The sequence below is a fragment of the Aethina tumida genome, chromosome 3 (genome assembly GCF_024364675.1).
Source record: "Aethina tumida isolate Nest 87 chromosome 3, icAetTumi1.1, whole genome shotgun sequence".
In the NCBI taxonomy this organism is placed as follows: domain Eukaryota; kingdom Metazoa; phylum Arthropoda; class Insecta; order Coleoptera; family Nitidulidae; genus Aethina; species Aethina tumida.
In genome coordinates this window covers 18,575,868-18,601,944 of record NC_065437.1, presented here as the reverse complement: position 1 = coordinate 18,601,944, position 26,077 = coordinate 18,575,868, and the positions used below count along the sequence as shown (strand labels likewise).

The 26,077-nt window shown below is 32.4% G+C and overlaps 5 protein-coding genes and 2 long non-coding RNA genes across 7 annotated transcripts in view; 4 read left to right on the top strand and 3 right to left on the bottom strand.

The window, feature by feature from the left end:
• LOC109606221 (arrestin homolog) overlaps positions 1-12,661 on the top strand; it is a 69,196-nt gene extending 56,535 nt beyond the window's left edge. The window contains exons 7-11 of the mRNA XM_049964765.1: positions 6,700-6,827; positions 7,514-8,116; positions 9,077-9,321; positions 10,774-11,038; positions 11,096-12,661. Of these exons, the coding sequence (XP_049820722.1) occupies positions 6,700-6,827; positions 7,514-8,116; positions 9,077-9,321; positions 10,774-11,026 (1,229 nt within the window). The 3' untranslated portion in view covers positions 11,027-11,038; positions 11,096-12,661. The remainder of the gene's footprint in view (positions 1-6,699; positions 6,828-7,513; positions 8,117-9,076; positions 9,322-10,773; positions 11,039-11,095) is intronic.
• Positions 1-14,061, bottom strand: part of LOC109593853 (14 kDa phosphohistidine phosphatase) — a 36,702-nt gene extending 22,641 nt beyond the window's left edge. The window contains exons 1-2 of the mRNA XM_020008970.2: positions 13,926-14,061; positions 13,147-13,342 (exon numbers count right to left, since the gene is read on the bottom strand). Coding sequence (XP_019864529.1) covers positions 13,147-13,336 — 190 coding nt within the window. The 5' untranslated portion in view covers positions 13,337-13,342; positions 13,926-14,061. The remainder of the gene's footprint in view (positions 1-13,146; positions 13,343-13,925) is intronic.
• LOC109593852 (pseudouridylate synthase TRUB2, mitochondrial) lies at positions 13,634-15,345 on the top strand. The gene is made up of 5 exons (XM_020008969.2): positions 13,634-13,865; positions 14,139-14,330; positions 14,542-14,758; positions 14,819-14,955; positions 15,012-15,345. Exons 1-5 carry the CDS (start codon positions 13,715-13,717, stop codon positions 15,266-15,268), a joined length of 954 nt encoding a protein of 317 aa, XP_019864528.2. The 5' UTR covers positions 13,634-13,714; the 3' UTR covers positions 15,269-15,345.
• A 941-nt stretch (positions 15,346-16,286) lies between these two features.
• On the top strand, positions 16,287-20,023 carry LOC109609698 (galactoside 2-alpha-L-fucosyltransferase Sec1). Its single transcript, XM_020026416.2, has 4 exons — positions 16,287-16,723; positions 17,085-17,287; positions 17,353-17,579; positions 17,734-20,023. The coding sequence occupies exons 1-4, from the start codon at positions 16,456-16,458 to the stop codon at positions 18,104-18,106; spliced, it is 1,071 nt and encodes a 356-aa protein (XP_019881975.1). The 5' UTR covers positions 16,287-16,455; the 3' UTR covers positions 18,107-20,023.
• Positions 20,024-20,752: 729 nt separating this feature from the next.
• Positions 20,753-21,388, top strand: LOC126264887 (uncharacterized). Its single transcript, XR_007547483.1, has 2 exons — positions 20,753-20,948; positions 21,173-21,388. It is a non-coding gene; the product is annotated as an uncharacterized LOC126264887 (long non-coding RNA).
• Positions 21,389-21,650: 262 nt separating this feature from the next.
• LOC126264886 (uncharacterized) lies at positions 21,651-22,704 on the bottom strand. Its single transcript, XR_007547482.1, has 2 exons — positions 22,310-22,704; positions 21,651-21,873 (listed from the first exon to the last, which is right to left on the bottom strand). It is a non-coding gene; the product is annotated as an uncharacterized LOC126264886 (long non-coding RNA).
• A 448-nt stretch (positions 22,705-23,152) lies between these two features.
• On the bottom strand, positions 23,153-23,936 carry LOC126264983 (gustatory and pheromone receptor 32a-like). The gene is made up of 2 exons (XM_049964884.1): positions 23,523-23,936; positions 23,153-23,464 (listed from the first exon to the last, which is right to left on the bottom strand). The coding sequence occupies exons 1-2, from the start codon at positions 23,793-23,795 to the stop codon at positions 23,186-23,188; spliced, it is 552 nt and encodes a 183-aa protein (XP_049820841.1). The 5' UTR covers positions 23,796-23,936; the 3' UTR covers positions 23,153-23,185.
• Positions 23,937-26,077: the final 2,141 nt, after the last annotated feature.

Sequence of the window (26,077 nt, the reverse complement as noted above, 5' to 3'; positions counted from 1 at the left end):
GTCTAGTAATATAATTGTTTGTACACAAAACGTTGTGTCAAATAAATATTTACGGGTAATTCTAATTAGAAAACCAAACACAGTTCCAAATGTTGATGAATGTTTGCAGCCACAACCATTTGAAATCCACAACTTAATTGTGCCTTGTTGGAAACTAATTCCGAAGACAATCTCATTGATGCCGCAGAAATTCGAAAGTTCGGAAAGCCGATTTTCACATCGACATTGACCCGGCACAGTTGGATACGCGTCAGTGCCAAGTTCCAGATACGAAAACGGGGGAATGCCACTGTGGAAAGTTTTCCGGATCGCCCGGTCGGAAAACTCGGCACTTAATTAGAGATACCGCGAGATGTGCGAGCTTAATTGACACTGAACATCCCCCTCCGATTTTGGAAACTTCACCGGTAATTAAACGATACGAATGGAGAATAAACTAGACAGAGCCTATTAATAGACGACCTCCGTCTCTGTTTCGAGAACGAAACAGTAACGACACCTGGAAAATGATGCAAAAGTGACGGGTATTTTGTTAGAATAAAAAAATTCTGAATAATCAGTTTTATTACTAATTAAATTAAACTTATCAACTATTAGTTGAGCGATAAAAGACTGTTAATTTTCATTAATATTTTTATAAAGGCAAACAATGGCCCAAGTGCTAATTACGTAAATTTTAAACTTGAACTTTAAAACTCTTAAATCCTGAAATATAAAATTAAATTTAGCACTTAGGTGCTAAATATGTAATTTGGGATTCTAAATTCATTATAGGAAAACATATTTTTTACTTATTACTAAAATTAAGTTGTTTTATATGTGATCTCTTCTTTTAATTAATTAGTTAAAACGACGCTAAAATAATATATAATAAATATTTTATATATATTTTTTTATTTTCTTCTGTTTTAAACTCCCAAAAAGTTAAATATGAAAATTTAAGACTAAATGTAAAATGGATAAATTTATAATTTAAAAAATGAATTTGAACAATTTTAATTTTAATTCAATATTACAATTAAAAAATAAAAAGAATAAAATAATTGGAAATGGTGAATGTCCTTTGTAGTTTAGTAACTGCGATCCCTCGTATAATTACACTTGATACCTAAATAAAACAGCTTACAATTAAAATTAATTTAATTCTGCCGATGAAGTAAAAGAGACGCGTACAAATCGGGTTTTAAAATAACGACTTTGTAAAAGGCTTAAAGTGGAGTAGGGATGAAAGCCGAGGCGACGATTAAAGGTGAAATCTGTTTTTTCAAGGGTGTCGGGTGTCGTTCAGCGGCGCAATAAAACACCTCGTTTACGTGCACTTCTCACATGAAATTGTCGGGCTATTTAGCTTTTTGAAACCTATTAAGCTCGAGAACTTTGAGAACCTCAACTAATATTCTTTGGCGGCTTCCATTCTCCTACAAAGGTGGCGAGTGCGCTGATTTAAAACATCAAACGATTCAGAAAATTAAATCGTAACAACGGGAGGTTACTTTGTCCGGAAAGTACTAATTAAAAAATGGAACGGTATTCATTAACTGCGACACAGATCACAACAAGTGAACAACAACGCAAAATTGCGACAAATGACGAACTAATTACTTCCGTTAATTATTGTTGACAATACGAACGCGCCGGTTTTACAGCGATTGCCGACGGCTGATAATTGCGTTTGTTGCAATCGATTATGGCTAATTATAGCGCGTCCGCGTGGCAAGCCCTTAATTATCCATATTCCGTTCTATTAATTCTCTCTTTGGTTTCCAATTTAAATATACTCATTGGTTAATGGTATGAAGTTGAATAATTTGATTAGCCTTTATGTTCATAACAAATGATAAATGTCAACTAAAAGATAGTCGGATAATTCGTTACCTGTTACATTAATTATCTAATCACTATAATCAACATATACAGGGTATCATTGACTCCAAAGTGCTTAACTGCTTATTAATAGTGCAAAGACAAGTTTTAAAAAATATGTTTATATATTCGTTATCCAATTTTTTTAATTTTACCAAATTTGCATCTCACAGAATGTTGTTTAAAGAACAAATAAAAATGTAGATAATTAATTAATATGGATCAAGTATAGATTTAATTGTTAAACCAAATTATTATTTTTTAGGTAGATGTATATAAATTAAAAATAAACAAAAATTTTTTATCATTAATGGTAAACATATATGTATCGATTATGGATAAAAAACTCTATTTGTAAAAAAAGCTCGTGCTTTTTAAAATATAATAGCAAAAAGGAAAATTAATGTACAGTAACATATACAAGTATACGAGGGTGGTCCGATAAGTACTTAGCCTACAAAAGAAAAACAAAAATTTTGAAAAAGTGGCGATTTATTTTTTTCCTTTAAGTATATTTCTTCAAACATGTTGAATTTCTGTGATTCAATTTGTAAAATATTTATGATGAATTTGATTGTAAACGTGCCCCCCATGTTTTATATAGGACTGATGTCCGGAGAATAGAACAAATAGGACGAGCAAGACAAAACATTGCCTCTTAGCCAATCTGTCACAATTTTGAATTTGTGTTTGCTTTTGAAATTGTTTTCATGTTGAAACACATTTACTAAGAACATCATTTCGTCCCTGCAGCATGTTTAAAATAAACAGAATTTATTATATATATATATATATATATATATATATATATATATATAATCTTGAGTTTTTCTTATAGATCTGGGGTCAAATGGACCCCCATCCACTAAGCATTTCTCACAGTCCTTGAACTAATTTCAGCAAGTCCTATTTCCTATTATTCAGTTAACGATTAGATTGGATTGTTGTCTATCCAATTATACATTTTTTCGTATCTACCATTTTCTCTAAACTTCTAAACTTTTAAATAATGCGGGAAACAATCGACTTACTTAGCTATAAACTAAAGAAGTACCCTTTTATAGAAAATAAAATGCAATCAGTTGCATAGGTATTCAAATTTACAGTATATGTACAGTATATTCCAAAAAATAATTCATTTCTTTTATTTTGTTTAGTATTAACTACTTTAATGTATTAAATTTCTAAAGCTAAAAAAAGTTAGAAACATTGTGTTGTGTCAGATATTTTTAAACATCTTTGTCATTTTACACACAATACGACATGCAATACAATAAGACGGAATAAGAAAATGACGAAAAGCAGAAAAACGTGGAGTGCTCTAGAAGCGAAATAAGATACAGTCGAAAGAGCGACACACTGGCCAAATTACCGATAATAAACAAACAAACACACATACTGTCGTTCGTCTGTGTTTGTGGGTCAGTGCAACAACGTTCCGCTTTACTTTACACAATCACCACCGACCCAATCTCTTGCCTCTGTGATGGACTAATTAAAACGTATACACTGAATAAATTTTATTCAGAAAATATGGGGTTCACTTTGTTCAACCTTCAAGTAGAATTCATAAGATTTATGATGTTTTGTATTGCTTAGTCTTTGTTTCATTAATTCAAAATATTACGATAATTTTTTATTTTATGTCTAAATCGACTTATCTAATTCTTTATAGTTCATTGGCTTTTATTTTATTTATATTTATCTATTTTTATTTAAAAGCTGAAAAATATTAATAGCTTTTAAAAATGTATCCAAAATTTTATGATTATTTTTATAATTAAATTTTAGAAAAAGTTTTGTTAATTAATTCCTAATTATTTGAATTAGTCCCATTATAATATAATAAGATTAAAATTACACTATTCATTAATTAAGAAAATCCACCACATAAGTGAATGAATACAAATTCCTTAAGTAGCATCAGTCACAAGGACGCATTCGTACCTTTAGTCTGCGCTCATGCAGGAAAGCCACATCTAGGCAAATTAATTAAGTAATTACATTCCATTTTAAGCCCGGCCCTCCGGACTTTCCATTCACAATCCATTATTGTTTAATCCGTGTGTAAACCGCCTAAACCCCACCGCCCTTTATGGTATCCGCAATAAGCTCACGGTGTATCCTATTTCCAAATTAACTTGGTCCCAACTTCAGCAACCACTTCCTCCTCCGACTCCACTCAAGCCAACTTTAGCGGGACTAAACGTAAGAAAAGGTAAATGGGCGGTTTTTTTCTGGCATTTAGCCACTTTCTAATGTAAACATTCTTGTTGTTGCCCACTGGGGAATCGATGTCTCCCATTTGTCTCCTATGTCTCGATTTAATTGAGTCTCCCGCCCATGGATTGTAATTAATTGCCTTCTCCAGTCAATAAAGACCGACACAAAGATAAACATGAATGTTTATTTAGTTCTTAACAGGTATTAATTACCCTTAGTTACGCACCTACTTAAATAGGAAAAAAATACGTAAATATGTAAGTCACTGATTCCAATTAAAAATGTCTATGCTTTTTTCCATGTACACTGATTCATGTTCTTATATTTCTACAAATTTATGTCTTATTTTTAAATTAATCCAAATTTTTCGGAAATATTGAAATTAACAAGCACTGTTAAGTTTGAAACTATTCTCTAAGAACGTTGCCCCTAAATATGAATTTGCATGTTTTGACTCGAAACCGTTTTTAGACAAATCGATTTGATTTCTACAACGCAAGTGTTTTACATTCCGGACACGTTTCACTATCAAGAGTGCGACGCACCCGGCTTCATTTTACTTCCGCCTTCGTCGTTGACCGTATTGATCATTTTCATTTTGTTAGAAAATTCCCCCACCAACGGCATGAATTAAAATTAAAATCGAAAAACCAAACAATTCGGGAAGGTTGAAGTTCAAAAACTTCCCAAGGTCCCGTATATAAAACAATTTTCATCGGTTTCTGGTATTATAAAGATGAAAAAAGTTCGTGGTGTAAAACGAAAATTCTGGACGGCACCGCAACCAACCGCAACTTTTCAACCACCGGTGAACTTTTGCTTTTATCAGGGTTTTCTTTGTGATTTCTACCTCACACCCTTACATCGCTTGTAACGACAAAAAGTCTGTTTTTATGAACCACATCAAAGAAAATACAATAAAAACCAGAAAAGCTGTTGCCCAACCTACTTGTTTATTTAGGCTAGGACGTGATTTTATTGAGTTCAAAATGAAGCGCCGTACTTAAATTTTTTTGTCATTTCACGTCAATTTTTAATCCTTTTCTGTTTAGTGAAGGACTTACAAACTTTCTGGGCAATATTAAAGAGACTTCAATGGGAACTGCAACGTAGAAACTATGAAAATTGCAAAAGTTTTTCATAGTCGATAGTTTTAATAGCAGTTGAATTTTTATACTTTTGTTTATTTAAGTTGAAGTTCCGGTAAGCATTGTGAATTACGTAGCTTGTTTGAACTAATTTAAAAGTTAAATTAATATAATATAATTAATTTAGCTTTAGGCAAAGTTGTTATGACATAAAAATGCACCAGTTCATTGTTTTCAGTCTCAACAATTCAGGTTTACAAAATTATAATTACAAAGTTCACCTGTTCACTTCGCTCTAGGAACAAACATTTCAAAACGATTAAATTACGCTGACGTAAAAAGCAATTTTATATTTTCAAACATGTGGATTCTGCAAAGAATAGAAATTACGATTTTCAGGTCAATAGGAACAAATATAAAACGTAGTGACGCATTTTTCCAAATTTCCGCTACTTATGGAATGTAATTTTGCCCGAGTGCCTTTTTCAATTTGGGTCCTTGCTTTGGAGTCACCTGAAAAAATGCCGAGACAAGAGGATTTTAATTTGATTTCAACGCCATTACTAAAAGCATTACCCACGTATAATTAAAAGCGACACGATGATCCGTACAGTAGAACTTCATTTCATTATCTTGTATAAATTGTATATATGATATTTAAGTAAAAGGATACTAGATAATTATACACAATGAATACAAATCATTACAGTTGTTTATTTCGTTCCCGTTCTAAATAAATTATTTTTATATTAATTCTGTCAAGTTAAAATAATTGCTTAAAAATGTTTAAAAAAGTTGACACTAACAAATGTGAAGTTTAGTCTTATTCATAAAAGAGACGGAATGTTTTTTCATCGCATCATTTTTCAAGGAAGGAAAACTGGCAAGCAAAAATTCGGCTGTCCACATTATTTGAATAGGAACAAAAAACTGACAAAAGAGAGCAAAATAAAAAATCTGATAAAATAATTTTGTAGTATTAATCATGACCAGGCACTATTCATTTTAAATATAATTAATTACTTATATTCACCGTGTTTTTTAAAGACTGGCTTCACATTTTTCCATTTCAACAAATTCAATGTGACGAGTAGATGATTCCGTGCTAAAAGACAAATTTGAATTGAATTTAGCAGCCGGATTATTCACCGGCACACCGTAAAGACCGGCGAGCCGTTGAAATCCGTCCGGATCGGGAGTGCGAGTCACGAATTGATGCAGATTCGTCTTGCAGATTCGATATTAAAATGCGGGGCGTCGCGACGGCGACGCGAAAAAGATTTCGCGATGAATATCTGATCCGGGGCGTCGAGTCTTTGACCCTCTCGCACGCACACACCCCATCTATAACGTTGTTAACTGGCATCATTGGTGGCACGAATACTAATTAATTTCGTACGAAATCTATGTATTTATTTATTTTATCGGACCAAATTTCTAGCAAAATTCAAAATTTAAAACAATGAACTGCGTAATGTTTATATCAGTATCAATATATGTACCAATAAAAACGTTTGTTTTTCAGCGGAAAGGGCGGACGAGAAACTCCACAGACGTACAACGGTTCGCATGGGCATTCGAGTGGTCCAGAGGGCGTATGCACCCCCATCCCCACATATGTATGTACCCGGGGGTGGCGCCCGTACCAATAAGGTAAACAATGAAAAGCACTATAATTTAATAATAACAAACTACATGGTTTGTCATAAATCTCCGATTTAATCGACACGTTGTGGTTGTAAATGCCAATATCTCGCTTCAGTTACTAAAATTAATATTAATTGCACACGTAAATATTACGTAATAAATTATTACGAGACACGGCTATCCAACTTGTTACGAAAAGCAGCTGAATTTAATAATCCCCTTTTCCTATCTACCTTAATCAATCATTTGTATCAGTCACATTACGATGTATTTCATGTTTTTCTTCACATTCAATTATGTATTACACAAAATGATATAAAATAAATCGTACAAAAATTAATATTTATTATTTTATTTTTAAAATTGTTTAATTATACAGGGTTTTTGGATGTTCGCGTACGTTTAAAACTTGAAGATTCATATGCCTACCTTTATATAACGAAGCTGGAACGCATTTATCCGAGTACCCTGTATATAAATAACAAAAAATTATGAAAAAAATCAATTTCATAATATTTTAAAAGTTGCCATATTTTTTTATATTTAGAAGTTGACCTTTACCTCTACAGGAAATATTAACTCAACTTAATTAATGGTGCCAGTTACCATTTGGCTCTCTAATTAAACGACCACAATTATATTATTAATAAAACACTCACTCGAAACAATTACAATTGCCATAAATTTTGCAGGAGAGGGCAAAACAGAACCGAAAAGCTTTACTATTCGGATGTAAAAGCTCCCCCTTAGAAGCGAAGTTCCCAAAGGAGCCGGAACAAAACAAGTCGCGGTCGGTGGAGGCGGTGGGCAACAGCATCGCGGAGGACACACCCTACACCGGAAGCACCAGATCCACCGGCACCGTCGTAGAACGAATATCTCGGGAAAAATCGCAAAAAGAAAGGACAACAGACGACGAAAACGAGACGAGCGCACCGACCATCACTGTCGAATCGACGACGGAGAACAAGAGCGTGTCGTTTCGAGAGCAAGAACAACATTTGACGAACGGTGTGGACGACAAGCCGGAACCGGTCGCGTCAGACCATGAGGAGGACGACAAGAAGATCGCGGAGAACTTCCGTTCGTTGTGTGGCGGGAAACGACCCAGCTTGGCGGCCTATTTGGCTGGCGTGCCCGCGCCCAAGGCGACAGTGGAGAAACCGTTCCTGCTGAGCGACGGCAGGGTGGTGCTTTCCGCCTCCCTCGATAAGGCCATCTACTCGCACGGTGAGGAGATACATGTCAACGTCAAAATCAGGAACAACAGCACCAAAACTGTTAAAAGAATCAAGGTAAAGAAATTCTTTAACATCTACATTATTAAAATTTGAAATGTGGTAAGCACTAAGGCAAGCAGAACATTCATTCTGGGACATAATGGATATAGTTGGTAAATGTTCCCTATATTGTCAGATTCAATAAATTACATTCAAATAAGCTATTAATTGATTATTGAATTAATTATTTTCATAATAAGCACCGTGAAAATATATTCCAAATATATGTAATTAGAAGTACAGTAAAATACAATTTTATTGAGAAAAATAATAGATAAAAACAACTATCTAAGGAGGAAGCTAGTTACGTTGTTAGAATGCACCTTAAACTCTCAGTAGGGTTAAAAACAACTAGTCACGCAAACATAAAAAGTAACGTATTGATTCGTTATTGAGAAAGTATACCAATAAACATAAAACGTAACTTATTACTTGATTACGCCTCAATAGGTAGCGTATTGAATTTGAAGACACTCGTCAGGGTTGCATTATGTCGAGTAAGTACAATTGAAAAATGAGAACACGAGACAAAAACCTCTCATTTCTCATTTTCCAACAGAAAACGCAAGGACATCCCGATAATTCAGCGATTTATTTGTCACGATCGGCTTGCCGAGCGCCGTTTTCACGATGCTCTTACTCTTTACGACTTGTTACATCGAAACTTGGGGTGGATTCCGGTTGGTCTCGTAAAACGTGACTGATGTTAAGCGTGCCATTGTAGAGACACTTTACAAATGGTTTTTGCGCGGGAGAAATACATTTTATCAAGACGACACTGTATCAACTCCAACTTCTTACTTAGACTCTATAAAAAATGCAATGGATAATAAACGACCTGCAGTGATCAGGGTTTTTGTTGTTAATATTTTATAGTTTCACCGTTAAAGGTACACATGTATAATAATTTATTTTTTATAATTACCGATTTACATTTTAAAGGAATGACAGTATTACAGTGGTGATGTATTTTAGGTTTTTGTAGTTCAACATGTGGATGTGTGCATGTTCTCTAATGGCAAATTCAAAAATGTGGTGGCGATGCTTAATACGAAGGATGACTGTCCGTTGCATTCAGGCGCAACAATGGATAAAACGTTTACACTTTTGCCAATCAAGAGTTCCACCAAAAATTGGATAGCCTTAGAAGACTCTTACACGAAATCTGGCACTAGTCTCGCCTCGACTGTTACCACCAGCGAAAACAATCCAGATGACAGGTAAATATTTACATTGCTATTTTATAAAACAATAGGGAAAGAGATTTTAGATATATACTTGGAAATAAAAAATTCAAAAAAATTGAATAAGTAATATATTTTGTAAATATTTTCGTATAATTTAACTTTAATATCAATATGTATTATACAAAGTCATAATATAAATATATGAGTTTCATTAATTAACTTTGCTTTGAGTTTTATGCTTTGATGTGGAGCGAGCCACACAGAAAACACAATATTACACAGACGAAGTTTTAATTTACATGCAACAAAACAAAATTTGATTTTAATTTGCATTTGTGTGCGAGGACAGAAGCAGAGTGAATTTGTTTTAATTATTTTAAAGTTGTCAAACTGAGAGATGCGCCAAAATAATTAAGTACCATTAATTTACTAGATTTTATTTTCGACATTGAAACTAAATTGTGTGCTGTGTGCTTTATTTTTTTTTACATTTTTACATGCGTTAAATATGAACTACTACTACGAATTTAGAGAATTAAATGACAATATTTTTACTCTGCTTTTGTAAATTTGCTATGTATTTGATTTTTAATTTTAACTGTATTAATTTTGCACCATTATAGAGTACATCGACACAAAATTAATCATCTCAGTCCGTTGTTGAGAAACTGTAATGTGTACGTAAAACCGTGGACCGCATTTAATGTGTGACTCTTTGTCTATGTAGCTTTATGTCCCACCCCAAATTTTATAGTCTTAGTAAAACAGTTGTGACTAATAAATCCCTTCTATACAACTCCACTACCATCTTCTATTTTAACACAAATTTGTCCGGGAAATATGGAATTACAATAAAAGAAGTGACCTTCCGTGTTAAACTGTGCAAGGATAGTATTTTTTCCATTTTTCGAACAAATTTTGTGAAATATATGTCCAATCCTGCACCACTTTTTGCACTGATAATTAGTAATTTCACTTTTGATTGTTTGTAATTATTTTCTTATAAATAACATTAGTTATAAAAACACATAAAACTTAACGTTCTCCAGATATTTATGTTTATTATTAGTTTAATACTCAAATTAAAATAAGTATAAGAAAATTGTTAATATTTACAATTCCAAATTTATAATAAGAATATTATTAAAATATAATATCTGGAAAACTAGTAACCATTAAGAACACTATAATACCAAATCTTGAATGTTTCAAAAGATTAATATTGAAAGGTCAATTTTCTTAAAAGTTACTTATGTAACAAATATTTGAAAAACATTTTTGTAGCAAGAAACTTAGTACCTTGGTACTTTTTTGATTTATTTTCTAAAAACAAGCAAAATAAACTAAAATAAACCATACATTTTAAAACAAATCATTTAATTATCTTACATATTTAATTCAATCTTGCATGAAACATTGATTAACCTTTCCCATCACGTAAGGACTATTAAAAGAATCGCCAAACTAATGTGTTTTATTTATTAGAAATGTATTTGCCATCTACGTATCGTACTACGTGAAGGTGAAGCTGGTGGTGAGCGTGATGGGTGGCGAGATCGCCCTCAAACTGCCCTTCACCCTAATGCACACGTGTCACTCACACGCAGAATTAGAACACACCGAATCGCTCACCAGACTAGGTCGGCGGCCGTCCGCACGCGACGTCCATCTCGATCTGAAGAACAACGCACCGACAACGGCGCCCGATCGACTACCGCCCGAGAAGGACGGCACGTGAGACAACGAAAAGGTTCAGTGTTTATTTTCAAATTTTACAATACATAATGCAACTAAGCGTTTCTTTCAGACCGTGGTGGAAATCAACAAGACGGTCGAGGAAGACAGATCTGCTACAACATCAGCGACACAACCTGAACGTCGGCGATCGTCGGCCGGAAGTTCACGTCGTCCCAGTCACCGGGAGAACCTGGACGAGATCGTGACTCTGACCAGGGGCGAACCCGAACCTCCAGCTTTCCAACCTTCGCCGACTCCAGCTTCACAAACGCCCGCCCCGAAAGGCGAAGACCGGACCAAGGATGATGGAGGTCGCGACGGAGGCGGTTTCAGCATACACCGGGCTTGGTGTTGTCTGATGACGAGACGCACTTCATAACGCCACGTGTCGACGTAGGGACCACGATTTTATCAAATATTTAGTGACTGGAATCCTCATCGTTGCTGATGTTGAAGTGTCGGGGACGGATAGTTCAATTGTGGGTACATATCTCAAAGTGACTGATTTAAATCATAAATGAATTGTTGTTAAGCTGTGTACTGACAGACTTGGGCTGGTACATAAATTTTATTATTGTAAACGAATTTATACCCTATGATATACTACACAAATTTTATCCAAAATGTGTGTTTTGAATTACGTGGTTTGGCGATAACTTGGTATATTAATGTTTTATGTATATTAGGCTTCATGTATAAGAACTAATGTAAATAATAAATATAATTAAAGTAAATTAAAACAAATAATTACAAGAAAGACAGTAAAATATCTATTTTGTTTCGTTTATATCTCTTTGTATTTTGTTGGGGCAACTGGTATTCATTTGAAAGTAATTATTTATAAAGATGGATATTCGCTTTTTTACATTAGTTCTTCAATACATGGTAAAATTATTCAAGATTAATTGCAACACAATTTTGCACATTGTTAAATAAACTATTTCAAATACACAAATGCATTTTAAGAATTGTTTTCCAGTTTGTCTTCTCATTAAAATTATAAATATACATATTGTGTCAAAAGTTGATTAATACCAGCTATATTATTCTAGTAAATATGTATGTATAGGACTGACAAATTGTATGTTTGTACGTATGCATGTATGTATGTGTAAATAGAAAATGTGAACGTTACAACAAATTTAGTTGAAAGCGTTATTGCATGTGCACACAGGAATTCCCCAAACAATTAATATATTAATGTTAACGAAAACCTATTGAATACTCCATGTATGATTCTTGTGCACATATATGCGACCAGTAGTAAAATTTTGCACGGATTTAGTTTTGAATTGGAATCCAATTGGGACCAAAGGCAGCCATCCTCTAAATAAATGGGATGTCTGGATTTGCGGTCGCACTGAATGTAGCCTAGTTGAGAACAGATCAGATATTTTGTACCTAGTGATTTTGTAAACCAACTAGCGTGGAGCTGATCCGGCCAAACGAATGAATTCTTTAACAGTTCCGTGTGCCAGTCTATTTCAAAATCCAAAAAACTTTTTTTTGTTTAGTTAATATTTCTCACACAGTGTCCACTAACCTTCCGCGTTGCAACAGGCCTTTGTAAATAATTTTGTAAGGGTATTGTATACTATACTTTAATCTGATGTAAATAAAAAGGGTCTCGAAACTTATTTCCACCTTCTTTTATTCAACCTCAATTTAACAAATTTTAATCAACAAAATTACTGGAAATTATAATTAAAAATATTACAAACAATAAATAATATAAATAAATTTTGAACCAATAGAAAATACACATAAAATAAAGATGTTTTAAGATACACAAAGATGTATTATTTTTGTATTCTCATATTAGAAGAAATATAATTCTAATTCAAGTTTTATTAACATTCTAAAATACAGTTAATGCTAAAACTTAATATTATTATATACTTTATTTGTATAGAGATACAAATAAAGTGTCTCTATGATTCTCTTTTCAGAGGTAAATAGAATCATATAGAATATACGGTAGGCAAGTCTTTAATAAACTAATTTCAGAAGAAAAAATTAATTTTAATACAGAGCGTCACGCATGTAAATCCACTGAGTACAGTTAGCCTCCTTATGTTACTAATCCATACATCAATAATAAAGTAAAAAAATGATACTCACAGTGATATGGACACTCGGCATATCCTCTGACGATTAATTTGTTGTACAACTTTCCACATTCATCTGGACTAGTAACTTTTATAAGGATATATTTGAAAACTCCATTGGGGTCGATATCTACATCTTTAATTTGGGGGATAACTGACGACGACGCCATCCTTCTCACTGATTGGAACAATCTCGTAAACATAAAATGCTGCAACAATATTTTTAATAGAATACACTTATGCGATTAGAATTTGAAGTACAGGTAATTTTACTATTAACATGTATCAAAAAGAATACAATTTTAAAGCATAATTATTTGTATAACATAATAACAGCTTATTATTATTTATTTTTGAAAATCACAAAACGGAACTATTTGCTCTGTCATTCTCTTTTTTAGAGCAGTGTAACTTATTTTTTTATTGAGCAGTTTATACTCCCCCCAATTGCATCAGTTAAAAAATACAGAATTTCGATCCCATGAGAACAAGCAATTATAAACAATGCCAGTGACGGTTGAACCTAACCTCAAAATTATTCCCTATTAAAACGTGATTATTTTTAATATTTTAGTTGTTTCATGATCAAATGTAGTAAACTTGAAACTAAAATGTTGGTGAAAGAGGCTCCAGTCGTTTGGAACTTGTTAAGAGGAATTTTGTGCGTCTACAAGCCGGCAGAAATTTCTTGTGAAAATTTACGCAAGGCATTAATTACTCGAATTTGTGATGGTATGTTCGTAATGGTTACCTTAAAAAAGGATATTACGTAGTAAATTCAGGAATAATTACCTTTTCGATGATGCGAAGCGGGTCTTATGCACTTCGTACTTGTGCGCATGCGCTAAATCGCTTTAAAAATTTTAAACCGCAAGTGCCAAGTGTAGGGGAACAATTATTTCTATCAAATCACATAAATATGACATTTGTTTGAACAATATAGTGTCAAAGCAACCTTAAATTTTTTAATAATATCGACCTTTACAAAAATTTATCCTTTTACAGAATTAAATGAACTGGAATGTAGACCACCCTCAGAATATGTGTCAATTGAAGGGAACGCATTGCAAAAATTAGAAGTAAAAGTTGTGCCTAACTGGGCTGACCATCCTTTGGTTGTTGGGCCTAGATATCAGCCTCAAGATCTGCCTGTTAGTTGGTCAAACTACCTTGGATGGAACACCTGTGGTGTACTGTGTTAGTAAACTTATCAGAAATTATTCTAAACCAAGTTTTTATCCTTAAAAAATAGAATTATAATTACTAAAATAAAAATATCTATTGAATACAAATGATTTAATTTATCTATATATATTTAGACAATTCTAATTTCTTTTATTTCAATTCCATACATACTAAAAATCAGGGTTTCATGTATTTAAATAACACTTTTTTAATTAAATTTCAGTAATGGGTTTGAGAAATGGAACAAAGACTGCCAAATATTTACGAGAAAACCGCCCCACAAGGGCATACAAAATTAAAAGTGAATTGGGAATAGCCACAGATAACGGATGGGCATCCGGAAAAGTCGTTGAAAAAACAACATGGAGACATGTTAAAAAATTTAACATGGAACGCCTTTTAAGTTCCATGCAAGCTTCTCATCAGAAAAAAATGTTTGAGTAAGTGAAATTTTTAATATTTCACTTTATTAAATGTATTTCACTTATATTTGCGTGCAGGTTGTGTGGCGTGGATTTACAGTCGCAGTTGGCCTATGACTTGGCAGCTCAGGGACCAATCAGACCAGCAAACTCAAAAGTTCCAGTAATTTATGGAATTAAGTGTACTGAATTTGAGGCGCCTAACTTTACATTGGGTAAATTATCATGACATTTTCCCACATTTTTAAATAAAACGAAATTAAATTTACAGAAATTCAATGCATGAATGAAAACGAAGCGTACCTGACCAATCTCGTGAACGACATTGGCTTGAAGTTACATAGTAGTGCTCATTGTACTGCTATACAATGTATCAGGCATTCTTGCTTTACAGTTGAAGATGCACTATTAAAGAAACATTTTACTCTTCAAGAAATTTTAGATAATATGGAAAGATGTAATCAATTACTAGAGAAAAACAGGCATTTACTACATCAGCACAGCGCAAGACTTACTAGTATAGTGTGATACAGATAAGGTTGTTTTATGGAATATCTAAAATGTAAATATAGTTTTAAGTAAATAAATAATTGAATATAAATATTGTTTTTATTTTATAACGATATCCTATTAGCACACACGCATATAAATTAATAAATTACCCGTCAATACCAATAATATATGTAAACAATATAATTAATTATTTTTTATCAAATTTATGAAAAATATATGCATGTAATACTTTATATCAATTTTCTAAATAAATGAATTAAATAATTTACAATTGAAAGTTTGTTTATCAGCCGTACAGATAACGAATGGTGGGAAAGAAAATGTAGAATAGTGGAATGTCCCTGTGGCGTCTTCCCGCCGCCACGAGATCAACCTAAAATCAATAGGTGGCTGTGACGCTGGATACATCGCACGCTGTGCTCAAATATAATATATTTTAAAAGAGTAAAATATATAAAGTAAAATTTGAGGTACATACAATTCTGTTCAAAGGGTAAAGGGTAAAAATGGTGAAGGTAAAATGCCTTTATTATTTAAATAATTATCTTTAAAGAAGTTTTTTAGAATTCAATAAATTTTGATATTAGATATTAAATATAGGCAAGTGAAAATCTGAATAATATTAAATAATAACAGAAGAAAGAACATTATTAACTAAAAATTGTTAAATTACTTAAAGTGGTACCAGAATTATAATTTTAACAAATTAAGAGAAAATATTAATAATGCCAACAATACCTTTTTTAGAATATTTTAGGAACTTACTAATATTACTATTATTATGCCTAATATAACCAAATGAGTCAAATGATTGAAAAATAACACGAATTCCATAAAAATTTAAAATATTAATTTAAATATAACAATATATTATTGTTATTATTTTTAATGCAATTTTACACTATTAAAGAATATTAAATATTTGTACATATAAAAATACAATATTCAAAAGCACCGTGCGATGAGGTCGGAGGGAGTCGACGGCGGCGTCGCCTCCGTCGCCGTCGCGGGATGCTGACAGTGACCGGCGGACCGCCATCCGACAACAACCACTCCCCGTAGTAAGATGCTTCGTATCCGTAGTTGTAGATCACCGAGAGCCGCAGCAGCAGCAGCAGCAGCCGCCTCCGCAGCTTCAACGCAACAGTACCGCCACAGTACGACGGGGACCAGCCAGTAGAGGAACCCGAAAATATTGTAGAATGGCGAGTGGTAGCGGCAATCACAATCTCCTCTTCAAAGCAATCGTGTTGGCGCTGTGCGTGATCTCGTTCGTGCACGTGTTCTTGTTCCCGCTGTACGGTCTGGGCACCGGGGGCGGCGGAGGCAGCGCCCGCACGGCGCTTCGTACATTTCAGGACTTCGAGCAGTCGCTCTGCACAGCAAACTTGAGGAGGAGAAGGCCGGCGAAGAGGTCAGCGGCCTGTCCCCAGTACGGCATCGTGACCATAGTGCAGGGCGGTCGACTCGGTACAGTACCAACAATACAATCCTTATGTAAATTTTCTATCTATTTTATGTTAGAATTTATAAATTAACTAATAAGGTAAAAAGTGCGCAGCTACCCCTAGGGAACATTATGAAATAACACTCCTATTGTGACACAAATCAATATAAACCATATTTTTTATTAATTTTGTCTTAATTATCAAAGGAAGCCATATAACTGTCAGTAAAGAAAATAGTTCTATTGGTATGGGAGGTCTATCACCAATTATTAGATTTCTTAAAACGTTCTACCACGCCTAAAATTTATAATTTTTAATTGGGATATATTCAAAATAATATAAACATATTGCATTTTGTTGATTTATACCAAATGATTTAATAGGCAACCAGATGTGGGAATACGCCTCCGTATGGGCACTAGCACGTCGTACCGGTCTTGAGCCCTATGTGCCACGTTGTATCCGTTTGAAACTTGACCAGTTGTTTGAGTCTCTCTCAGTGCCAAGCTTCGATGAGATCTCTCACTGTCACGTGCATCTGCAACGCTTCGTCAAGTCTCCAGACGCCTGGAACTCGACCAATCAGGTAGCTGCACATCTTTCTGTTTGTCAAACGCAACGTAATATACGAAAACATTTGTTAAATTATAGAGCATAATTCTGCCGCGCTATTCCATTCAGCCGGAACTAGTGCTAAATTGGGTCCAAGACATCATCGCGGAGTTCTCGATCCGCAAACGGTTGCTGGAACGCAGCCAACAGATACTCACCGCGATCAAAAAGAGTGTCGCGGCCTCCAAAGCTTCTTCAGCCACAACGTCTCCAGACAACGCGCTTTTATTTGTTGGAGTCCATGTCCGCCGCACCGACTACATTGGGTAATTTAATTTATTACGCTTATTATTATTTTTACATTACATTACCTTTATATCATTTATATAAATATAGGATTTATATATATATATATATTTAATATATTTTAAAATGAAATTCGGTGTACAGTGTATTTTTTCGAATTTTCGCATTTTGCAGTTACTTAAAGCGAAAACACGGGGCAGACCCAGCAGATCTATCGTTCTACCTACGAGCAATGCTACATTTCGAACAAAAATACAGCACTGTGGTCTTCGTGGTGGTGAGCGACGATCCTCTGTGGTGTCGCCGCCATCTAGGTTCCCGCCCCAATGTTCACGTAACTGGTGGCAACCGAAAGAAAGGTGCACCGGCAAACTCGGCCGCCCTGGATCTGGCCCTCCTTGCCTCCTGCAACCACTCCATCTTTGACTACGGTACATTCGGTGAATGGGGGGCACTGCTGGCGGGCGGTGAGACAGTCTACTACAATTTGAGTCGACACTCGTCCGGCAGGTTGGGGCGGCTTCTTCACAACTGGCATACAATATAAGTCGGTGTCGGCGAGAAATTTAAATCAATAGTGATGTGGTGATTAAGTGGTTTTCGTGGTTGTGGAATCTGTATACGTTAAATTTTAATTGTCAACACAAAATATTTACCTATTCAATTCGAGTGTAGAACAAATCAGGGAAACAAGGGGGCCAATCGAACCTTTAAATTGTAATAATATGTCAAATTGAACAGTTAGATATATTTAATCCTGATTGAGGGAATTTAAAAATGTTTTCAAAAAATTACAGGCCTCTTAATGATTTTTAGTAATATTAATAATGTATTGGCAATTCGAACAGTAATTTTTATTTTATTTTATCCTATATTAATGTCATTTCTTTCGCATGTACAATAATTAAACAGATTCAACATCCACGTAAAAATCCTGCTATCGAATGGATTTCGAATAATGGTTTATTCCCAATAAATAAGTAAATGATAAATTCATCTGTTCGAAAATCACCACAGACAAATGTACATAATAAGTAGAGCTTTAGGTAAAACTCAGTGAATGACCAACTAAAACTTTTCCCCTCTTGTTCACATTATTTTATGTTAAAGTACTGAAAATATTTTCGTTTATTTATAAAATTATTTACAAAAAGCGACAACGAAATTACCCACTGTATATTATAACATTTGGTATAAAAGTTAGATGATCTATCACTCATGCCATTTTTCTTAATTTAATTAATTAAATATTTAGTTAATCCACATTGCTTGTGGTAAATGAAAAAAGACTATATTTTTTAAAAAACTATTCGTCTCTGACACAAATAGGCTGTACATAATTTCGTTGCCACTATTAAAAACCAAAATTTAAAAGACAAATACAACTGAAACGTTTTCGAGGTGCTATTTTCTAATTTCCATATTCGCTTCTCTGTATTCATCGAATATTGATCGTTATTTTTTGATGTGGAAAACAATTAAACTTAAGTACCTATCTTAAAATGTGCCAAACTATAGTGGGTAGAAGAAACTCGAACACTATAATGGGGATGGACAAATTTAAAATAGTGCCCTTCCCCTATGTATATTTATTATCACAGAACTGACAAATAATTTTTATAAATTGATATAGTTGAACCAAAGTTACACCAAACACCAGAAAATAACCTCAAGTTAATTGCGATAATTTTTATTGTCTGTTTTATTTGTCTGTTCTGTGGATTTGAACATAACTGTGATTTGTATATTCAATGGATGTGGATGTGTCTATTTATAATGTAGATATCGAGTATGTTTCAATAAGGGTTTCAATTTTTGTATCAAATTTCAAAAATTGAAACTAACTCGATGACCTGGATTACGCAGAAATTTGGGACGCGTTTCTCATTGTTTTTTATACATTTTACTATTATATTTAGGCGTTATTTTCAATAGTAAAGGTTTTAAACTATATTTGGATTTCTTAATACTTTGGAAACGATTTATGAATTTAATTAAACAACGCTACCAAATTTCTGTGTAATAATTAAGGGAATAATCAATTTTATTTTTCAATGTCAGCTTTGAATCTGAAGCATAGTTTTCTAGCACTCCTACAAAAACGACGAATTGATGTTTTAATTTCGCCGTGCCAAAAAAATGAATATTTGTGACCTGATTAACGAAGGTTTAGTCGGTAGACCGTGCACGAGATGAAATCTAAAGATTTTAATTTATCATGTCACAAAAAAAATTAATGTAAAATAAAATGCTTTGGGTTTTGGATCGTGATTGTAACGCGGGAAAACTCTTGTACATAAAACATACCCACATAAATGTTTCTGTGATACTGTAAGTTGAAAACCATATACAATCAAGTCGTTGAAAAAAAAGTGACACGTTTATTTACAACTACTTATTTCTCTACTGTAGTGAAATGAATCTATATATACCTCCTATACCCTTTAAACAAATATATACATATAAAATCTGTTTGTTATTTATTTATCCTAATTAACTTCCTTGTTTTCAAACACTGTTCCATAATATAGATATTATAAGTTATTATAATCAAATGTTATTTGCTCAACAGAACAGAATATATTCCAATGACCAGACAAAATACAAAATGAGAATAACAGTAAATTATATAAAAATAGTATATAAACAATATATAAACATAATTCAAGTAAATTAGGAGGCTGCAATTACCTTAAAAGAAAACAAAGGGAACAACTATTTATATCATAGAAAGTGTTACTAAACTAATCTGTTATAATAATCTGAGAGTCAATATTATATAAAAGTTTATATAGAAAAATTTAATCCATTGTAATTCCCCAATGTTTCAATACAGGATGATTGCGACAATTTTCGTCTACTTAGACAATGTTTACGGCGGTTAATTTAGAACAGGACTTAAAAAAGGTCTTAACATAAGAAAGGCTTTTATGAATATATGAAGGAATTTTGCATACAGATTAAAAGAAGAGGTCAAAATTAGTGTTAAAATTTTCTTTTCAAATTTTTTTCCACGTTAATTGTAATAGTGATTATTTTATTGAATAAAGTTATTTTGAACATTTACCTAATATTAAGGGGAATTACTACACATTTATCTGCCTTATTTTGAATTCCGGTTATAATTCCAAGTAACAATTTCTTAATTTTATCACACTTGTTTGTTTATGATCGTTTCCATTTGAAACCAGTACATAACCAGTAATAAAATCTTCCCAGAATATTTTGTGATATCCCCGTCTAGAAAAATCCCCTCAAATATCGCTTGTGCATAAATACGTGTCCATACGTTTAAAGATTTTAGAAAGAAAACAAAATAAAAACAGAAATGAAAGTCGCTTTGATTATTTTACTCTTAACTATCAGCATGGTGGCTGTCACCCATTCATGTAAGTTTTTTTAAAATATTATTATTTATTTCAGTCTTAAAATAATATAAATATTTTATTCTATTGTATACAATGACACAACATAAATTAAAAAATAATTGATTTAATTTTAAAACTGAATAATAAATCAATTGTAATTATACGGCATATTTGAATATTTTTGTTTTTTCTTGACTTACCTACGTACTTTACTATTTATGTATTATACATGCTATCGGTTTTAGGTCATTTGGAGGACTACGCTTTATGTGATGTTTTATATAAAAGAATGTGTAAAATAAAAGACTGTAGGAGACAATGTGCAAGAAATGTGGCCAGTCATAAAGCTCGCTGTGAAAGTGGTATTTGCAAATGTTATCGATAAAGCATCGAAAAATTTTAAATTTAATTATTGATTATATTACTACGTTTATTATTATTAAAAACTATTTATTAATGAGTCTCCTAACGGGGTTCAATCGATAGAGTTAATTTTATTTTCAAGAAATAATGTGTAATAATAATTTATTCCAATATTAATGAAATTATGATATATTAATTTTGGTTTATTATTAACCCGTGTTAACCCTAAAAATTTTTATGTAAATGTAAACATACAATTTAGAAGGTGGCAATTTATTATTATTGAATTACATTTTATTATTTAATATTATTAAATTCAAACAATCTGAAGTAAATTGAAAACTGTAAACAAACATTGCGTCTAATTTTAAAATATATATTAAAATTTATTAAAATGTTAAGTGTTTATTCAATATCAGCAAACGGACAGGTCAACAAATGTTAAAAGGTCAGTGCATCGTGCAACAGACACAAATGTTCTTGCGCTCGTACTCCTCACATCTGCCCGACCAATCGCTGTTGATTTCAGAACAGGACTGCTGACAGGACGCTGTGTCCTTGCACGAGTTCAAATACCGTACCACTAAAACAACAAAGGAAATAAATAAAATATCCGTACATCTTCAAACTGAATATAAAGCATGGTTGACTGTATTAATTTACTCATTAATAAAAATAATGAAAATATTAATATGTCACGGGTTTACGTTATCGGAAATCATGAGTACGCTGCGTACCGTACGTCTATTATAAGTTAAAAATAGAAAAACAGTAGCCTTACTTGAACAAGGTGCTAACATATTTTAAAATAACATAGAAAAATTAAGTAAAATGGTTAAATGAATAAAAAATTTTTGTATATTTGCATTGCGGCTTCTAATAAATTCTCAAGACGTCATTCAAATTTTGTTAATCTGCATTTGGAAATTTAGATTATCAAATAAAATAAACAATAGAAAAATTACTTGGATCTTAATTATGCGTAATATACAATATAAAGTAGTATCCACTATACTCACCATACTCTCTTTTATCTCCAACTATTCTAGATCTCATGGCATTGCAGGAAACCATCAAAGCAAACAAAAACAACAACACCTTAATAAACTTCATTTTCACAAAAAATAAATAAAATGTGTTTATCGTGCTTTTTATATATAAAGTTTTATGTGACAGTCAAAACTGTCGGAAACAATGAACCGTATACCCGAGGTTATCGTTAAAACTGCGATTCCTTAGTCTCCAACGTACTTGAATCTTTCAAAAACCACGCGAGTCGAATGACAATTGATTGGTGATCTTGCCGGGTGTGATGTTTTTCTTTTTCTGGAACACTGATTTGTAGTATGACGATTAACACGTCCCACGATAAATTATCATATTGTTTAACGAACATATCGATTGGAGCTAATCGTCGCCAGTTCGGTACAGTGATAGTTCAAAACAAAAGAGTATAAATTGAATTTAGAGAAATGAAATTATTAACGTATCATAATTTTAATTATTCACAACATTTTAATTATTTTATTTTTATTAACTTACTAAAATTTATATTATTCTTCACAAATTTCATAAATATTAATTACATGTACTCCATTCACGATGGAAATTTATACATTCGTCATTGTTTTATTTGAATAGAAACAAAGAAAATAATTAACAAACAAGTATTGCCTAAAACTAAAATAATAAATAAATAATGTAATGGTCACAACTACATATTAGGAAAATAAATGGGTTTTCTTTAAATAATATCGTTAAAAAATATAGTTATTAACATTTTTATATAATTAATTACAATTTTTAAAACATCTGTTTTGATTTAAAATGGACAATATTAAAAAGAAAAACCAATTATTACCTAATATTTCTGAGTGAACGAACATTTCGGCACATTATGACTGGAGATGGATATTGTTGAATTGTACAACAACGATAAAGTAAGTGGTGATGGTGCTTAGTATTGAAAGAATCGTAGATTTATCCAGAACGAAAAAGTCGGCGGCTGTGAAAGTGGGCTCGAACATCGCAGCCTTCTCGCACAATCTGAACAGTTCTTCCCTAGTTGGCGAGTACTGAGGTAGATGATGTTGCAATCGCAGACTGGTTTGGACGATTTTCTTTGCAGAACTTTTCGCTTTGTGTGACTGAATTATTAAAACTGACACACCTGTCTGAAAAGTTAAAGGAATAATAATCGTTTATAGGAATAAAAATTTAAATTGTACTTACTAACAGATAAATCATACCAAAGAGGTAAACCAGCAACTCCGGTATGGTTTTAGTGCTCCCGAACAAGATCCAATTAAAAAAACTCAATGCACTGACGATAAACAAGAAAACCAAATACTGAATGTGCCATCCAAAGAGTGAATTGAATTGCTCCACTACGCTGTACATCAATCGAAACCGCTTCCCTACATCTCTTATATTCAAGTTTGCTGTATCTCCGGAAATGATTTGTAACTCCTTATTCAGATTTACGTACTTACAGTTGATGTACATAATAAAGACCCCGATCAGGACGTTAGTATTGAGTATGTAGAAATAGGTGTTATATTCCAAATACTTTCTTAAGGTTAACTTGGTTTTAATTGACAGTAACACCGAAAATAAATATAAGTTACAGGAAATGACATAGATCAAAACTTTTCTTCCTACGGTATACGGTTTGTATCGTATGTAATCCAACTTTTTGTCCACTGCATCCGACATTTGTAAGAAATTACTCCAAGAACTCCACCTCAACATCAACAAGATCATAGAAAATACTGGAAAAAATGAAAATAAGTAGATATACAAACACTTGAATATTTTCTCGGTTGGAATAATGATGGGCGAATTTGAATAATAACAGCAGTACTGATGTGATTGCCAGACGTAAATTGAATAAAATCCTATCCAACAGATTATCCACATTTTTTCAAATAGTAAAACTAATATGCTGACTTTTCCGGATGCATTGTAACCCGGGGATATGGCAAATATTTTAGTTATTGTCAGTATTATCGACACTACTTTCCTATCGGTTAACCACATCGTTTCAATAAAATACAGTAACGTAGGGAAATTGATTAAATTCCATATAATTATCTACATGTTAAATGAATTCAATAGTGATTTTAAATAAACAACCCATTCGACATGGTAAATATTATAGAATGTCGAAATGTTTGTTCAGTCCCATTACTAAAGTAAAGAAAAATAATTTATGTCTAAATCAATATTTTTCTTTACTATTAGTGAATGTTCTTGTGTTTTATAGTTTTATCAAATTACAACATGCATGCAGGTGTATTTTAGCTGTATCATTTTCAAGTACCAATTCGAAAAATTTTTACACGAAGGAAATTCTTCTACTTGTCTCACTTTTCATTTATTCTCTTCCAGATCACTATAGAATTAATGTCAAAGCCGTTCTTAACAAAATCGTATTCTAGGATACGTCAGGTTGATCAAATTTAAGTGTTTTATTATTTATTTATCATTGTGACATACATTAAGTAGATCAGTGATATAATGAGCGAAGATTGTGACCAACCCAATAGATAATATTTCTTGCATCAGCGATTAATTAGGCACGAGCACATATACATACTTCGATGTGATTACGTAATCGGGCGGATCGCAGATCGCAAAACGAACCTGTCGTTTATGCTCTACAAAGCGGAGAAATTCCAAAACTGTATCGACTTTCCCATCAATGTCAAATGGCGGCGCGCAACCTCGACTCCACTCTAGTTGACTTATTCGTGTTTAAGGCATATCTTCAAAGAATTTCTGCAAATTTGCATAATTTTGTCGTTCCTCAAATGTTTTAACTAAATCCGAGTGATATTTTGACTGTGGGAACCTCACATAAAAATGTAAATTATTTATTATATTATGTTGTGTAAGAACTACATTTAGGAAAAATTAATTAAAAAAAAAAAAATATGTAAATAAAAAAACTATGTGTATTTGGATAATTCTAAACAAAAACTTTCGCTCCAACATAGTAGTAGTAGTAGGATATCTCAACAATTAAACCTAATCAATTGTTCTTGTTATTAATTCCTCCATGTTTGAATAGATATTTTGTTAGTTAAAAATATATGTATTTACAAAACTATGTATGTATTTACAAAACTATAAACTATAGTTTATTTAGTTTATTTAATAATGTCTTGCATATGTAAATAAATATTTTAATAAAAAAGGCATTACTGAATATTAGAAACTGGAAACATTTATCCACGTTTCGTTTCCTTGATTAAAATTCTGAACAAATGTCACAACAAGTGCTGATAAATCCTTTTCTCTTTGGATCCATTCACAAAATCCGAAAGTGACAGTGAGACTCACTACCATACATACATATGGATGCACTAAAAGCGTTGGAACATTGCCGACACAACTTGAATTCCTAATAACTACATCGTCTAGCTATTAGACTCGAGTTTAAAAGAAAAAATTATTTATATTAAGATATGAAAATGAAATTACAGAAATGGTAAAATCTAACCCTCAAATATGTTAAGGGAAGAAGAGAAATAACTAATAATAGTTCTTAACAAAAAACTATTTAAAATGAGGTAGACTACCTTAAATTATAGAAATATTTTTAAATAAGTAAAATAATGTTATCTCATTTATGTTACTTCATTGATAATTATGAAACCAAAACAAAATTATTTGTGGTTTGACATTATGATCTGATTAAAAAAGTAGGTATGTAGTTACTAAATTAAATATTGAATTAACTTTTTTGATCCAAAGAAATAAAATTAAGTATTTAGCTACTAATG